This window comes from Xyrauchen texanus, chromosome 17, assembly GCF_025860055.1.
Source record: "Xyrauchen texanus isolate HMW12.3.18 chromosome 17, RBS_HiC_50CHRs, whole genome shotgun sequence".
Taxonomy (NCBI): Eukaryota; Metazoa; Chordata; class Actinopteri; order Cypriniformes; family Catostomidae; genus Xyrauchen; species Xyrauchen texanus.
The window spans coordinates 18,137,339-18,155,764 of NC_068292.1; the positions used below are offsets into that span (position 1 = coordinate 18,137,339).

Consider the following 18,426-nt stretch of genomic DNA (forward strand, 5'->3'; position numbering starts at 1 on the left):
GGATTTTGGCTCACTCCTCCACACAGATCTTCTCTAGATCAGTCAGGTTTCTGGGCTGTTGCTGAGAAACACGGAGTTTGAGCTTCCTCCAAAGATTCTCTATTGGGTTTAGGTCTGGAGACTGGCTAGGCCACACCAGAACCTTGATATGCTTCTTACAGAGCCACTCCTTGGTTATCCTGGCTGTGTGCTTTGGGTCATTGTCATGTTGGAAGACCCCTCCTCGACCCATCTTCAATGCTCTAACTGAGGGAAGGAGGTTGTTCCCCAAAATCTCGCAATACATGGCCCCGGTCATCCTCTCCTTAATACAGTGCAGTCACCCTGTCCCATGTGCAGAAAAACACCCCCAAAGCATGATGCTACCACCCCCATGCTTCACAGTAGGGATGGTGTTCTTGGGATGGTACTCATCATTCTTCTTCCTCCAAACACGGTTAGTGGAATTATGACCAAAAAGTTCTATTTTGGTCTCATCTGACCACATGACTTTCTCCCATGACTCCTCTGGATCATCCAAATGGTCATTGGCAAAATTAAGACGGGCCTTGACATGTGCTGGTTTAAGCAGGGGAACCTTCCGTGCCATGCATGATTTCAAACCATGACGTCTTGGTGTATTACCAACAGTAACCTTGGAAACGGTGGTCCCAGCTCTTTTCAGGTCATTGACCAGCTCCTCCCGTGTAGTTCTGGGCTGATTTCTCACCTTTCTTAGGATCATTGAGACCCCACGAGGTGAGATCTTGAATGGAGCCCCAGTCCGAGGGAGATTGACAGTCATGTTTAGCTTCTTCCATTTTCTAATGATTGCTCCATCAGTGGACCTTTTTTCACCAAGCTGCTTGGCAATTTCCCCATAGCCCTTTCCAGCCTTGTGGAGGTGTACAATTTTGTCTCTAGTGTCTTTGGACAGCTCTTTGGTCTTGGCCATGTTAGTAGTTGGATTCTTACTGATTGTATGGGGTGGACAGGTGTCTTTATGCAGCTAACGACCTTGTGGCAGGGCGGAGGGCGGGACCGGGTGTGTAGGATCACGACCCGGCCCCGCCCTCCGCCCTGCCACAGACCTCAAACAGGTGCATCTAATTTAGGATAATAAATGGAGTGGAGGTGGACATTTTAAAGGCAGACTAACAGGTCTTTGAGGGTCAGAATTCTAGCTGATAGACAGGTGTTCAAATACTTATTTGCAGCTGTATCATACCAATAAATAGTTAAAAAATCATACATTGTGATTTCTGGATTTTTCTTTTTTGATTATGTCTCTCACAGTGGACATGCACCTACGATGACAATTTCAGACCCCTCCATGATTTCCAAGTGGGAGAACTTGCAAAATAGCAGGGTGTTCAAATACTTATTTTCCTCACTGTATAAAGGCTAAGAATTATTATTAATTATTTTATCATCTCTACATTTTTGAGATATTGACTTACCCTGAAAAAGAGACTTTGTTGAAAGGATCCAGAAATACGTTTGGACCGTTCTAATTAGTTTTTTTTACTTTCTTGTAATGATCTATAAATAGATCAATTAGAACTTTGGAAATTTGCACAAATTGTTTTGAAACAGACCTTCCAAGGGTGCCTCACTCCTGTTCTCCAGAAGAGGGAGATATTCTCTCATTTCTTTTAAAGGTGCTTGAAAATGTTCAGCCAGTAATGTAAGAGCTTTTGAGAGGAGAGAGTGAGTAGATATTTAGGAAAGATGCTGTTGTTTGAACTGAGGCCAGTCCTGCTGTTTCTGGGAGTAGCAGTAATACCATAATTTCCCTGGCCTTGAAATAAAGCCAAACGTTCTTTCTGTCTACAGTGACTCCATCAAAGTTATCAAAGAATGTTGGTTTAGCTTTTCCACAACCATCTCAGTTGTATTGTGTGCATAATGGTATTGCACTCCAGGGTACTCATGATTTTTGTGTATGTGTCTCCTGGTCTGACAGGTGCAGTGGCCAGCACTGAGGTCAAGCAGAAACTCCAAGAGTTTCTGTTGAGTAAATCCACCAAAGATGGCACATCAAATGGGTCCCTGCAGAAAATCACACAGAGCTCCAAACTCTGGTACACGTAAGTGGCAATCACATACTTTTAATTACACATAATTTTATATGGATGAAGTATTAAAAGAAATAGTCAAACGTTGAAATATACTAGACAGACAGATAGATACTGTAGACAGACAGACACAGAATGGTATAGTAGAAACTAAAGATGGGAAGCAAAGTCCATGTCCCAAACCATCCAAGGTAGTAAAATCAGCAGATTTTAGGTAGTAATCAGTAATTTAATACTATGTGGAAGGTATCAGAGCACAGGATAGTCTGTCATCTGTATTTATGAATGTTTGGTAAGTTCAGGAGTTCAGTTTGCATCTCCTTTCTGTTCAGGGACTCTCATCAAACCTCTCTAGAGCAAAGTTCACCTCCTTTGGGAGGAGAGTCCTCCTCCTGCAAGCTCTCCCTTCTCTCCCCACAGGACTGCCGGAATGATTTTCCTCTGAGAAAGACAGGTAGGCCTCAAGCAGTATTTCATAGAGTTTCTAAAGCTGACCTCTAAAAATTAGGATTATTTAAGTAGATTCCATTCAGTACATCACTGTAGGATTTCTCGTCTTCTGCTTGGAGCCCATGATGCTCAGAACCACAGATTTCCAACAGTAAAACCACACTAAAGGACACCATGGGTTTGTTAAGTTAGTGTTGGCGGGAGTCTCGTGGGAAGTCAGTATTAATGTGAGTTTTGACTCCCACTTGGCTAGCCAGTTATGAGTTCTTGCAAAGGCCAAACTGTTCATAACAGTGCTGTTAAGTCACGGAAATGACATTACATTCCTTCCCCTTTGTGTCCCTTTGAATTATGATGGTAAACAATAATACCTGCTTAATTGCTTTAGCATATGGGTTGGCATGTCGGATATACACACAATTTAAGGATCACGCAAGGGAGGTTTAATCCCGAGTTGTGCAGGCTTTGTCTGCCAAATGTAAACTAATCTAAGGTAATTATGCCGGTTGTTCAGTTCAAATAAGCACTTTATAGACACATGAAAGAGAAGTGTTTATTGTCTTAGCTCTTGAACAGTAACCTCCAAGTTTCAGCATCAATTTCTGCTTTGCTACACTGAAACCAGCCAATATCCTGTAAACTAAAAGGAGCAGAAGGTTCTGGAATCCAAACAGCTTATTGAGAAAGCAATGGCAGTCACAAGAAAAGATAAAAAATTAAACATCTTAGCTGTTGCTATATAGAATTCGACAAATCTGAATTTACTGGTCTCTCTCTTGCAATATTAAAGGGATGGTTCACCCAAAAATTACATTTCTGTCATCATTTAATCATCCACATGTTGTTCTAAACCCATATGACCTACTTTCTTCGGAGGACCACAAAAGGAGATGTTACGCAAAATGAAAGCCTTCTTCACCATTCACCTTTATTGTATGGAAAAAAATATGCAATGAAAGTGAATGGTGACTGAGGCTGTTAGTCCTTTATATTCTGCCTTTTGTGTTCCACAGATGCAACTAAGCCATACAGGTTTGAAACAAGATGAGAAACACAAATACAAATACAAACACATACAAACCCAAAACATTACACTGTTTCACTTACTGGAGCGACAGAACTACAGAGTAATCAATGTTGTAGAGAATTAAAGCCTAATTCCTATCACTATGCCAGAGAGAACAAAACAAGTCTTCGGAAATAGTTATCCTATATGCGTGTTAAACTTATCCATTGCCTAAACCATTTAAAACCCATTTCCTGCTTGTTGGATTGCTCTATATGTGATCACACCCATGCAAGATCCCCTCCCCCTCTTCCTGCCCATCTCAATTAGAATCCCCTCAAAGTAAGCATGCAACCGGAGCAACACAAAGGTGGTGCTTGTTCCATATCCCGGATTTCATCAGAGATACTTGACTGGCATATGTCAAGGGGTTAGGGTAGCACTGTGGAGGGAATTAGGCATAACAAGGCTATTTTGGAAAGCAAAACACTCCAAGAGAAACTAACACTTTCCCAAGAGGAAATCCTTTTTTTTAATTTGGGTCCTTAACACAGTATCACCAGCAAAACTCAGTAGGGCTTTTGTTTAATCTTACAGTCGTGGAAATCCTTGATTGAACTCCTTCAAGAAAAACAAGCTACAGTATTGATCTACAAAGCATGTCACATGATTAACTTGTTTACTTGCCACCTATCTTATTGGTGCCACGTCCTGGAACAGAATAGATCTGTCTAGGGGCATGTTACTCTGCCGTGGGCAGGAATAGCCCAGCTTATTGAAGAGAGCAAAAAACCTCCTCCTTAGTCTTGACCCACATACCAAACATGTGGAGCAGGTTCAGTTGAGATGAGTGGGATTTGAGTTTGTCTTAAACAGTGGATATGTTGGGCTGTAGGATCAGGCATGCTCTACTGTATCAGGCTTGTATTACCCACTAGAGATGAAGGGGAAAAAATTAACTTAATTGCATGATGAAATAATATGTTTTGCAAGGGCAGTGATGTTGCATCACATAGTTCTTGTCTCCTGGGCAAACAGGTGTTTGTATTTTGACTAATAATAAAAAAAGCACTAGAGAGATCATAAGCAGAATGAGGTGCATGCAAAGGTGGGTTACCTTTATGAGGCCTGAATAAGCTTTTCTTTGAAAAACAAATGAAAGATTGAAAGTGTGGGTCTGAGACAATTGTAAATTAATCAAATCCATTTATAAAAGGTATTTTAAAAGAAGCAAAAAATAAATTATATGTGCATGATAATAAATATCATCCCCTACTACAGGGGTTTATTTTAGACACAAATATGGCCAGTTATTTTGTTTAACAAGAATAGTTAAAAGAAACCATTGCATATAGTCTAGAAACGCTCAGACTGACAGCCTGTTGGAAATGCCACGAACAGTACATTTAGGTGCACTTTAACAGTGTAAACTTTAGTCCGACTGAGTTTCACTGTCCGATTTCAGTTGGACTACAACAATAATTTGTGTTTTTCAAATGTCATGTACAGTAAACTCTTTAGTCTGAATGAAATTGTACCAGTCTGATTGTTGGGAATTCTAACTAACAGTACCTGATATTGTGATTGTAGCTTGGCTTCATCCAGCAATTCTACCTGTTAATCAGACCCCAAAAGGCTTCTGCATTGTGCACATGCCCAGAAACGCAGAAGTGATGCAAGATGTGTATCTTTACACTTCCTAAACTGATGTTCTTCCTTCAAATATATGTATATTTAGACAGACAGATTAAGACTATAACTCACCAACACAAAAACCCATTGCAGCTTGATTATAACTGCACTTGTAAACATTCTGAGTGACAAGCAGAATGACACAATCAGTAAAGCGTACCAGTGCTGTTGTAGACAACATATGCTCTCTTAAATCACAGCTTGTCCAATTTATAGGACATTTATATTGTATAAATATAAATGTTTATTGTCATCTTCCATTTCCATTGCCTCATACATTTTCCTATTTGGCTTGGCCTCTGGTTTTAGGCCATATATGTAAACGTTAGGGAAAAATCAAGCAGGTGTCTGGCCTGTTACTCCGACAGAGCGATGGCCACCATTTTTACTGAAACTGCGATTAGAGTGGTGTGTTCTCACATGGCTACATGATCACAGCCTCCAACCGAGCCCACCAACAACCATGCTTCCACCTACATAGCAATAGGGTGGTGTTCCCGTGGTGACAGGCTGTAGCGTTGAATAAAAATAGAAGGCAATCAGGACAGTGTGGTGTGCCAGGCAGATTGGAGAGGACTCCCTGCAGTTCGCTCTCAGCCCACTCCGCTAGCAGGATTTACATCCCATTACCACACTGCTGGATGGAAGCAGACAGCTCTGCTTCTGAAGAGGATAATAGCAGCCCTGCCTGAAGTCCACATCTCTCTCTCTCTCTGTTTCCGTCCTCAGAGATTACTTCTTACAGCTGTGTCTTCCCATGACTCCCAGTGTCTAAGATGAAATCATATGATCATAACACAACTGTCTTATCAGTTTGGCAACAATATTCTTCTAAAATAATAACGCTAATAATATGCAAATGTCAAACTGTTTCATTTGAAGAGGAAGCTACTTTGTGTGAGTTTGTTTTTCACCTTCTGTATCAATTGTTTTTTGTTTGAAATCATTGTAATAATAGCCATTTTATTGCCATTTGTGCTAAAATGTATCCAGTAAAGGGTCAGTTAAAAAGAAACACATTTCTGGTTTGGTGTTGAGGGCGGGGGGTACACACAAATTTAGAAGACACCAAACAGAGATCACATCCTAAATATCATAGCAGAATGTATTTTTCTTAGCCACACTTGTGGAGTAACTTCACATTTGATTTACATGTGTTAATATGTTTTCTCTCCAGTCTCAGAGCCTAATCTGAAAGTGCGGTCCAGGTTAAAGCAGAAAGTTGCAGAGAGGAGGAGCAGCCCACTCCTCAGGAGGAAGGAGTGGAGTATCATGACACCCTTCAAAAAGAGAGCCCTGGAGCTTTTGGGTAGGAGTGCCATCCCATAATGCTTCTCACAATTAGATACACCTGGGGCATAAACAAAACAATTGGCTAACTTTCAACTGGCAGTTTCTCTCCAGTAATCACAGCACGAAGCTCAGTGTGCTTATATTTTTATGTAACAGCCTCTCTGGCAGGTGACATCTAGAATAGCATCCAATGTGGGTTTGAGAATTTTCCATTGTATTTTTGTTGATTTACGTATGTTTCTAGATGAATGGTTGGATGGATGGATCTGTACAAGTTAGAAATAATATTATATTTAATAATTATTATCTTTAACATTTAAAGTATGTTATTTTCATCTCTTGTTCCACAGAATCCACAGCCAGCAGCAGTGCACCAGGATCAGGGCCCAGCTCGCCCAATGGGGCCTGCAGTGCCTTGGGGGCTGAAAACGGACCCTCCTCTCTTCCAGTCACCACACGTACTGAGGTACTGCTCCAATGTCAAATCTGTACTCACATTAGACTGTTTTACTAGGGGTACAAAAGACCTTTAACTGTCAAACTCTCTTATGACACTTTCATCAAAGCTTTTCTGAAAGATTAGAACCTGTACGACTTCAGAAATGTTGATGACCAATGGGCCACACCCATAAATTTCATAGACACCAGTTCAGCCAGTCCTTGTGCAGCTATGAAAACAGAAAAGTGTCTATACTGCCTATGAGCAGCTTGTCTGTCTCAGTTCAATGAAAACGGCTCCCAGCACAGACAATAAAGTGTCAGTTCACTTCCTCCCAGAAATCCCTGCTCTTTACCACTAACCTTTACTGGCACAGCTATGTGGTTTTCTTTGACTGCTGCTCTTGTAAATCTCAGGGCAAGAAAGAGTAGATCAGATATTCTTGCTTGAAAGGCAACAAGATTAAGTTTAGAGCTCACCTATGGACTTGTTCCACAGCACAGTGAGCTGGACTTTCTCACTATTGATCCTCATTATAGCTGGTATATTAATGAATATGTTCACTCTATAATGAAAATTGTGTCATTACTAACCCTCATGTTGTTCTAAACTTGTGACATTTTCTGTTCCATTGAACCCAAAAGGAGCGAATCTGAACAACTGTATTGGTCGCTCTTTTCTTTGCAATTACAACGATTGGGGACAGAGGTTTACAAGTCCGATTCATGAATTAGTCACTCTTTGAAATCTGAATGATTTGTTCCCAATCAGTGAATCATAATTTACATTTATGTCTGTTCTTTACACAAAGCAATTGTTGGAATAGAGAGCACATAGAGCTCAATTATTATACTTTTAATGGTGCGTTTGCATCCTTTCTCAAGCTTTTAATTAGTGTTGCCTAGCACATTACCATATTAGCATATGTTTTGCTGTTGTATCGAAATTAGTATCGAGAACTGTGAAATTTCACTGGTATCGGTACCCACTACTGAAAATTTGTATTGTGACAACACTACTTTTAAAGCCTCAGTCCTCATTGATTGTAATTGCATGTAAAAGAGCGACCAGTACAACTGTAATAGAAAGAAAGTTATACAGGTCAGGAAGAACATGAGGATGAGTAAATGATGACAGAATTTTAACTTTTGGTTGAACTATACCTTTAAGAACCTCTTTATATTAACGTAGAGGGCTTTTTCTTTTTGCTGATGTTCATTAGCTGCCTCTGACTCACTTCCTGGTGGCTTCATGGCTCAGTTCCTTTGGGTCCCTTTGGGACTTTGCTCACAAAGAGGTGTATTCTGGGCAAATGTGACATGTCTCTGTGAAGCTTCAGCTTAGCAGCTGTGTTATTCTTCAACACCACTGTTTACACTCCCATGGACCTCCAATGCAATAGCTGACAAGGAATGCTTATTGCACCGTGATCCAGGGCCAAGATGGTGGGAGGTTGAGCTTAATTGATCTGCCAGCCGCTGGTAGCCAAAGACACGCTAACAACACAAACATGCCCGATCGCTATTGTATTGACATAAGCTTGAGGTCTTATGGATTGGACTGGTGGGTCGAGATGCTACCCGCAGACACTGCGCGAGTTACGAAAGCGAGCTGTGTTTGTGATCCGTTACATTGGGTATCCTCTTTCAGAGGGAACTGGTCCCCTGGGTGAAATAAAGGACGGATATCCACATACAGGTCAGTGGATAGGCAGGAGGGATTGAAGGGTAAACAGTACAGGTCTACTGCCACATGTTGATGGGCCGCACCACTGGGTGGAGGAAGTAGTCTAAAACTGATCATAAATTTTTTCTTTGATACTCTTAAAGGAATAGTTCACATACAAATTGAAATTATATCATCCTTTAAACACCCTGATGATGTTCCAAACCTGTATGACTTTCTTTCTACTGTGGAACACAAAAGGAGGTGTTTGGAAGAAGATTAGTGTTAGTCACCATTCAATTTCATTGGGTCTTTTTCCATAAAATTTAAAGTGAATGGTCACTGAGGCTAACATTCATTTTTGGGTGAACTATCCCTTTAAACTACTCTTCTATGTTGTCATCAGTGTGAGATTTGATAGTGGCTGGGATAGGATTCTGCATTCGTGGGCCTCTCTATGCGGTCTTGATTTTATTTCCTCCAGTTGAACTCATACAGCTCTACTGTGGCAGGAACAAAACCGTCATTCGTCTTAGAACATTAAAGTTTATTGTTCTGTTGCTCTTTCCAGTGGTCCATATTGGGATTTCAAAATCTCTCTCTCTCTCTCTCTGTCTTTCCCATCACAGCGTTGGCCATCACAGCCAAAGTTATTAGGGCCTGAAAGCTCTGTGTCTATGTTAAATCTCTATACATCACCATCTCTGCCCAACATCTCCCTGGGCATGTCGGCTGCTTCCTCTCACATCAGTGTAAGTCAAATGACAACACATAATACACCCTGTTTCACAAACAAGGCCTATTCACACCAAGTCTGTAGTTTTATGATTTAAAAACTATGAATTCCACACTGAACCACGGTCCATGGTAAAACAAGGCTTTGAGCATGTAAAATTATTTCGGACACCAGAACTGACAGGTTATGATGTCATTCTCGAGGGCTGCTGGTTTTAATAAAAAAATAATAATGTATTGAAAGTGCTAACATATACTCACTTCCCTGCAGCACTCACTTTCAATCATTAATTCGTCACAAATTTTGTCACGCAAATACCCAGGTCAGAGTTCTCCAAACTTGAACTTTCGTGCGCAGTGGAATGCAACATTTATTCATGTTGTATTTATACTATATTTAAAAAATTTCCATTTCGTTGCATCAGACTTAATGTGAACAGGCCTTTTTTATAGAAAAATATCAAGTTTGAAAATAAAAGTCTCCCCTAAACTGATTAAAAATTCATCAAACTGATTTAATTAAACTGAATTTAAAGTGGATATTTATGCTGATAAATTAGGGGAAATGTCGTTTATGGCCTTGGTTTAGCTGCATATTGTGTTGAATGTTGAAAGACTAGCCATCACTGGTTGACAAGATGATATGTGTAGCCTTAGGGTGCTGGCCTTTGACCTTGGGGGATTTTATAGGCCTTAGATAAATATTGTGCTTAAGAGTCTGGTGTCGGTTGCACTCCAGCCCTCCCCAGTCACCTCATCCATTACTGCTGTTTAAAGTCCAGCCAAGCCAGAATAATCAAGTGCAGTGCCAAACACTGTCTAATCTTGAGTTAATTTGCTGCAAATTGCTCCTTACTTAAAAGAATAAACCTTGCATTTATTTCTGGGATGCTCAGTGTGTATTAGAGATATTGCAGCAAATCAAAATGCGTTTTTATATGTCTATATTTTATGAATGCAAGAGGAGGAGGAGCAGTTATGGATAAGAGAAATCCAAGACCATTCTCTTAAGTTTACAGAAGACAAAGTTTGAATCAAAGAGAAATAAATAGATAATATCTCTCCGTCACCTCTCAGGCTGCTTTAGGACTTCAGGAGAAGCACGTTGAGGGTGGTGGGATGTCAACAATCATACAAGGTTTCCCCACCCAACTTCTGGGTCCAGTTCCCATGTCTGTTGCTATGGAGACCAAAGTGAGCAGCAGCCACCAGGCTCTCCTGCAGCATCTCCTCCAGAAGGAGCAACTTCGCCACCAAAAGATCTTCTCTACAGGTGAGAATACCAGAGTAGTCCAAAAGCGACATTTCCTATTCCAGAACGGGTCTGACTAAATAAAAAAAACAGGAATCTAACAATCAGACAGTATTGTGTTAACACTACAGGCATCTTCAGAATTATTCAATTATTCAACTGTTTAAGGGCACATGGTGATAGCAAAGGGACTGTCCCTTGCTGGGTTTGAACAAGTAACATATCAGTTTTGTGGTCCAGATCTTTAACCAATAGGCTAGGTTTATTAAATGGACAAAAAAATGAAACATTCATTATACACATTTTTTTTATTTACCATATCCATTCATCTCTTTATATAGGTCAAAGTCCCGTCCATCCTCCCTCTCCATTGGCCATGACGGATAGCTCTCCAAGCAGCACCCGTCCCGAACTGCCACGTCATCGGCCCCTGAACCGCACCCAGTCTGCTCCACTGCCCCACAGCATGCTGGCCCAACTTGTGATTCAGCAGCAACATCAAAACTTCCTGGAGAAGCAGAAACAGTATCAGCAACAAGTCCACATCAACAAGGTACAATGATTTAACCAACCAACAGAGGAATCTGTTAAGACCATCTTAGACTAGCAAAAAATGCCAGGATGATCTGGCAACATGAAATGCTGGCCTTTTCAACAGGGATGTCTATGCAACAATACAGTGTTTTGATTTTAGAGCTGTCATGGGAAGGTGGGTATGAAGTTGAAGGATTATACTGTCAATCTGAAACTCACTTTGTCCTGAAATACCATTCAGTTAGTTCACAAGGGAACTAAATTCAGACAGCCATCTCCAATATGTGAGCGAAAAACCTGTACATGGTTCAGAGGCGGAGCATGAATTAGCATAGCTTAAGGCATCAGTTGCATTCTAACATCTCAGAATTGTGTGGGGACAACTTCAAATGAGCACCAAAGTGGATAGAATACATACTTTTGTTCCCCTGTGGAAATATTTGTGTTTCTGTGCACCAGCAGCCATGACCTGGCCATCCGTTTAAATGCAATTATTCTGCCGCAAATGCAAGGTTAGCGACACGGGAGGCTTGCACAATGAAAGACTCCTTTGTTAGCGGGAGTTCACAGATTGATCTGCCTTATTATTGCTAAGAGTGCTATGGGAAATTCAAGGTTGCAAGTGCAATTTTCAGACACAAAGATCAAACGTGCCTAGAGAGCACTTGTTTTGCCTATTCATTGTTATGGCCTCTGTTGCCAGGGGCACCACATCAAGCGTGGGGGTTAAGACTGCCATAGACCTTTTTTAAAACTGCAGTCTGGACTAGATGACTGGTACAGTTGCTATTGTACATTTAAAGTTACTATTGTGTTTTGTTTTTTGCATGTTCAAATCATGTGAAGCCCCAAATTGTCCTGCCCCAACTCAAGCCAATGGTTGAGCCAATTTCGCTACATCGGGCTGGTCAGGATGCTCAAGCAAAGGAATGCTTTAAAAGTGCGACAGAGCCACAGTGTTTATTCAGCATACAAATGGCTTGTTGCATTTTGCAATGGATTTTGCTGCAATTAAATTTCCACCATATAACTGCACTGTGGTGCCTGGAAGTTACTACTAATTATTCTTACTAATTGATATCAAGTAACAAATCCCCCTTTGGATTATCAACAACCCAGCACTGCTGTAACTGGATGCAATAAATTATTTCTTGGAAATGAGTTCATGAATGCTCTCAAATCAGGGATCAGATCTCTCTGGTTCAATAATAACAGAATGTTTTACCTATGTTAAGTAAGGCACTTGTGAACTTTTAAATACAGGTGAAACTCGAAAAATTAGAATATCGTGCAAAAGTTCATTAATTTCAGTAATTCAACTTAAAAGGTGAAACTAATATATTATATAGACTCATTACAAGCAAAGTAAGATATTTCAAGCCTTTATTTGATATAATTTTGATGATTATGGCTTACAGCTTATGAAAACCCCAAATTCAGAATCTCAGAAAATTAGAATATTACATGAAATCAATAAAAAAAAGGATTTTAAATACAGAAATGTCCGCCCTCTGAAAAGTATAATCATGCATATGTACTCAGTACTTGGTTTGGGCCCCTTTTGCATTAATTACTGCCTCAATGCAGCGTGGCATGGATGCTATCAGCCTGTGGCACTGCTGAGGTGTTATGGAAGACCAAGATGCTTCCAGACCAATAGTGGCCTTCAGCTCTTCTGCATTGTTTGGTCTCATGTCTCTCATCTTTCTCTTGGCAATGCCCCATAGATTCTCTATGGGGTTCAGGTCAGGCGAGTTTGCTGGCCAATCAAGCACAGTAATACCATGGTCATTGAACCAGGTTTTGGTATTTTGGCAGTGTGGGCAAGTGCCAAGTCCTGCTGGAAAATGAAGTCAGCATCTCCATAAAGCTTGTCTGCTGAAGGAAGCATGAAGTGCTCTAAAATGTCCTGGTAGACGGCTGCGTTGACTCTGGACTTAATAAAGCACAGTGGACCAACACCAGCCGATGACATGGCTCCCCAAACCAACAGACTGTGGAAACTTCACACTGGACTTCAAGCATCTTGGATTGTGTGCCTCTCCATTCTTCCTCCAGACTCTGGGACCTTGGTTTCCAAATGAGATGCAAAATTTGCTCTCATCAGAAAAGAGGACTTTGGACCACTGAGCAACAGACCAGTTCTTTTTTTCTTTAGCCCAGGTAAGACGTTTGACATTTGAAGCCCATGTCCAGGACCCGTCTGTGTGTGGTGGCTCTTGATGCAGTAACTCCAGCCTCAGTCCACTCCTTGTGAAGCTCCCCCACACATTTGAATGGCCTTTTCCTGACAATCCTCTCCAGGCTACGGTCATCCCTGCTGCTTGTGCACCTTTTTCTTCCACACTTTTCCCTTCCACTTAACTTTCTATTACCGTAATTTCCGGACTATAAGCCGCAACTTTTTTCCCACACTTTGAACCTCGCGGCTTATACAATGACGCGGCTAATATATGGATTTTTCCCGCTTTCAAATTTTATAAAAAAAAATTTAAAAAAACATTCTGTGACGTGCTCAGTTTTTTGGCAGCGTGAAGCTTTCATTAGACCAATGAAATTGCCGAACGGGTTAAGGTCAAAACAACTTTTTTTGTTTACTGTTTAGATTAAATCGAGCGCGCTCAAACTTCCCATCATTCTGATTACGGTAGTAATTTTGTCACCCTCACCATGGCAAAGACATGGAGAAACGCATATGATGCTGCTTTCAAGTTGAAGACGATTGATCTGGCTGTTGGAAAAGGAAATAGAGCTGCTGCACGGGAGCTTGGTCTTAATGAGTCGATGATAAGACGCTGGAAACAGCAGCGTGAGGAATTGACTCAGTGCAAAAAGACAATTAAATCTGAGGCTATTCAACTCCGACACCGAAGGAGATGACTTCAGTGGTTTCAGTGCACAGGATGAGGAAGATAGTGACCAATGACTTTCTTGGTAGGCTACTATTTACTGCAAATATTTTATTACAAGCCGTGTGTGGCAGCGGGGGCGTGGTCAAGCGCCCGTCCGAAGAGAAAAGCTGTAAGGGCGCTTACACCTGCGCTAAATTATGTCTAATACCGGTGTCTAATTTCAAGTGCCCTGCTTCACGTGTCCTTCTTGGGAAAACTGTCACACGGGCACCAGTGTGACAGTTTTCAGCAGGGCACTTGACGTTCCAGGTAAGGCTTTTAATGGCCACAGAAATGTTTACAATCAATTTTATAAAGTTTCTCAATTCTTCTATGCGCCAACACTAGACTGACGTGTGTCACTCTCTCAGCTCTGTGGCTGCTGCCTTTTTATGCCGCTCTCCCCATGCTTACTGAAATTAGACACCGGTGTTAGACATAATTTAGCTCAGGTGTAAGCGCCCTTACCGCTTTTCTCTCCCGGACGGGCGCTTGACTACATCCCCGCTACCACACAGTGTTTCGTTAAAGCCTGTGTAAAGTTAACTTGTTTCGATGTACCGGTAGGCACCTGCGGCTTATAGACAGGTGCGGCTTATTTATGTTCAAAATAATATTTGATTTAAAAATCAGTGGGTGCGGCTTATATTCAGGTGCGCTCAATAGTCCGGAAATTATGGTAATGTGCTTTAATACAGCACTTTGAGAACATCCAGCTTCTTTTGCAATTGCCTTTTGAGGCTTTCCCTCCTTGTGGAGGGTGTCAATGATGGTTTTCTGCACAACTGTCAGGTCAGCAGTCTTCCCCATGATTGTGAATTCAACTGAACCAGACTGAGAGACCATTTAAAGGCTCAGGAACCCTTTGCAGGTGTTTAGCTGATTAGAGTGTGACACTTTGAGCCTACAATACTGAACCTTTTCACAATATTCTAATTTTCTGAGATTCTGAATTTGGGGTTTTCATAAGCTATAATCATCAAAATTATATCAAATAAAGGCTTGAAATATCTTACATTGCTTGTAATGAGTCTATATAATATATTAGTTTCACCTTTTAAGTTGAATTACTGAAATTAATGAACTTTTGCACGATATTCTAATTTTTCGAGTTTCACCTGTAAGTAAACCAGGACCTAATGACTATATTTACTTTAGGTACTGTATGCTATATTTACTGTACATAAGCCTTAGATTCTTCCTGTGAAGTTTGGCTGTTTTCCCATCATATGCATGTGTTTGAATTCTGGTAAATGACACTGGTTTGTTTTATTCAATACATTAAAAAATAAGTATGCACAATATAAAGTGTTGGGTAATTTACTCAAAACGTAATCCACAACAGATTACTGATTACTTCTCTAGAATTGTAATCAGACTACTTGACTAATTAGCATTGAAACTAATCACATTACTCATTACTTTAAAGTTACTCCCTAAAACGAAACAAAATTACATTTTAAGTTTTTCAAATGAAAAACTGATTTCCTTGTTCTTTGTTTTACACAAAGATGTACACTCAACATCACACATTTCTCCCTTACATTGTGTCATTATGGGGCCCTTCAGCTGTCACAGAAAGACAAACACATGTACATATGAACATAATTAATATTATGTTAGAATGTGTGACCCAACTAATGCATTTAAAACAAATTAACTTCAATTGAAAGTCAGCAACCGTAATCTGTTTACAAGAATTTAAAATGTAATGTTTTACACTACTTTTGACTAAAATGTATTTAGATAACTGTAACTAATTACTTTGTAATCAGATTACACCCAACACTAACAATATATCTGAACCATATTGTTTTTGGTTTAATAGTTATTTTTTCATCACTGGTCAATGTCAAATTTGTATACACTGCCAGTATTGGTTATGTAATTATGGTAATATGCTCTTTCCCACATATTTTAGATTTACAGTTAAATGTTTGATTACTTCTTTGATCAGTTAGTGCTAATGTTATGATTAATGCTAGCTATTGCTAGCAATGTTGTGATGCCTAAATTCACTTGTAGTATTTAAAATAGTTGATTTTTTGAATAATTTTTCAATATTTATTACATGTATTTTTAACATTGGCCATTTCTTGGTTATCAGCCATCAGCTTATCGGTATTCCCGGTATATCATCCAGAATTGTAATATCGTGCATCCCTAAAACTTATTTAATGTATGCCTGAATGTGGGATAGGGACATCAAATAATTCACTGTCAGAACTGAAATGGATATATACCTCTGACAAAATGAAATCATAATGTTTCTGTTCCATAGATGCTTTCGAAATCAATTGAGCAGCTTCGCCAGCCAAACGTCCACCTGCAGGAGTCAGAGGAGGAAGAGGGAGAGGATTTGCAGGAGCAGGCCATGCAGGAGGACAGCTTGCTCTCTGGTGGTGTGATCCGGAAGCACAGCTCTGACAGCTACGCCAGCAGCAGTTCCAGTTCACCCACTGAGCCACTGGACACTCACCCTGGGGTCATCCGCGTGAAAGAGGAGCCCATTTCCAGTGATGATGAAATACTGGCCACTCAGAGCCTGGCAGACAAGCAGAGCTCTTACATTCACCAGGTTAAAGGGAGGGTGGTGATACGGGCCATGATCTAAAAAGAGAAACGTCAAGAGATACATTCACACAGGCACACATACACACAACATGCTTACTATGGTACAACGCATGACAGAGCCATTGCTTTGGGAGCTTCAGAACTGGTCTCATTTGTGAACTTGTGAAGTGATCTCTGTATTGTATGTTGTATGTTTTGTATATAATCGAAGAAGATGAGATTTCAGCCAACTTAGTCTTTTAAATGCTTTTGATTGTTAAAGTTTGTTGAAATAATTTAAGAAATTATCTTTCTACTTTCTATCCACCCTTTGAGAAACATCTCTAAAGCTCTTGTAAGATATTCTGTGATTTACCATGGCACTATGAATTTATAAATTGTATTTAGCTTTATATGAATGTTGTTAGAAAGCTATGTTTATGTAAGGAAACAGTGCCATCAGTGTCAACAAAGTTAGCCGCCAAAATGAAAATTCTGTTATCATGCACTCACTTTCCCTTCTTGGAATACAGAAGAAGATAGTTAGGCAGAATGGAAATTGAATGGAAAAAATATGCAATGAATATGAATGGTGACTGAGGCTAACATCTCCTTTTGTGTTCCACTATAGAAAGAAAGTTCTACATGATTGGAACAAGATGAATGTGAGTAAATGGTGACAGAAATGTAATTTGATCTCACAGATAACAGTTGGGACGAGTTCTAGAAAGCTCTAGAATCACATTCTGTGTTCCTTGTTCTCCTGTGGCCCAAGTTAATGGCTGCCCGGGATCATGAGTAGCATGCTGCTCCTTGCTGAATTTTGAGAAGGAGAGAGTTGTAGAGGAAATGCCTGGTGGAAGCCAGGAATCAGAATGATTCATGAGCGCAGGAATGCTGGGAGAGGACAATCCACGCTGAAGTCAGAGGGCCTAGCAGTGAGCTCTGATTTACTGTTGAGGCAAATTACAAAGTGAGTGGGGAGACGGTGGGGGGAGCCCCCTTTTATAACCAATAATTTCCTCTGTATTCCCACATGATGTGTTTACTTCGACATGTAGGCTTGATGTTACTTCAGTAGAGACAAAGGTAATTGTTCTGTTCCCTCATTCAGTCCTCTCCTGAGGCTATGTCGATGTTTTTTGGCTGCCTTTTTTTTCATAAAGTGCTCACGTGATTATTCAAGAATTGTCCAATTGTCCATTTTTTGTTAGCAAGCCATATTTCCTGTATAATTATTATATATATTTTTTTTAAATATAATTTTGCGCTTCTGGTGTACAATAGTTAGATTTCATGAATGAGATCCTCTGAAAAACATCAAGATTAAAGAAAAAAAAGGAAACAACTTATAGAGGAAAACATGTTTAATCGTTGTGAGCCATCATTATGTCTACAAATAGACTGCAAGTCAATCTGAGCTGGCCTGTTTCGTCCCTGTTGTTTGTTCCACTGTTCTGGATGTTAATGAGATCTGTCCACTGGCACTGTATGTCACGTTTGTTTGTAGCCGTATACGTTCCCTTCTTGCCTTTTGTCACAGATCAACTTTTTAAAATAAAGTTCCTTTTTCATCCTGCAATTGTTTGGAAAATCTTTTCTGTGGACTGCACTGTAATGTTTAATAAGTGAATTTACCAAATAAACATTGGGGAAACTGTGGCTAGTTGTCACACAAGAAAGTTTGCACAAGGCCTACATCTATAATGGGGCTAAAGACACACCTTAAGGATTTTTTTTAATTTGTGTGTCAAGGTAGAAAAAAGTAATACATTTATATTTATAGGTGGCGAGGGGACTTTAAATTATGTGGCTATACAGAAAATGACATAAATAAATAAAAAAAAAATATTAAGTGG

General features: G+C 40.1%; 1 protein-coding gene across 1 annotated transcript in view; it reads left to right on the forward strand.

Annotated features, from left to right (window-relative positions):
- LOC127657605 (histone deacetylase 9-B-like) overlaps nt 1-18,143 on the forward strand; it is a 35,366-nt gene extending 17,223 nt beyond the window's left edge. The window contains exons 4-11 of the mRNA XM_052146469.1: nt 1,946-2,069; nt 2,390-2,511; nt 6,383-6,514; nt 6,849-6,964; nt 9,232-9,354; nt 10,415-10,610; nt 10,931-11,142; nt 16,296-18,143. Of these exons, the coding sequence (XP_052002429.1) occupies nt 1,946-2,069; nt 2,390-2,511; nt 6,383-6,514; nt 6,849-6,964; nt 9,232-9,354; nt 10,415-10,610; nt 10,931-11,142; nt 16,296-16,628 (1,358 nt within the window). The 3' untranslated portion in view covers nt 16,629-18,143. The remainder of the gene's footprint in view (nt 1-1,945; nt 2,070-2,389; nt 2,512-6,382; nt 6,515-6,848; nt 6,965-9,231; nt 9,355-10,414; nt 10,611-10,930; nt 11,143-16,295) is intronic.
- Nucleotides 18,144-18,426: the final 283 nt, after the last annotated feature.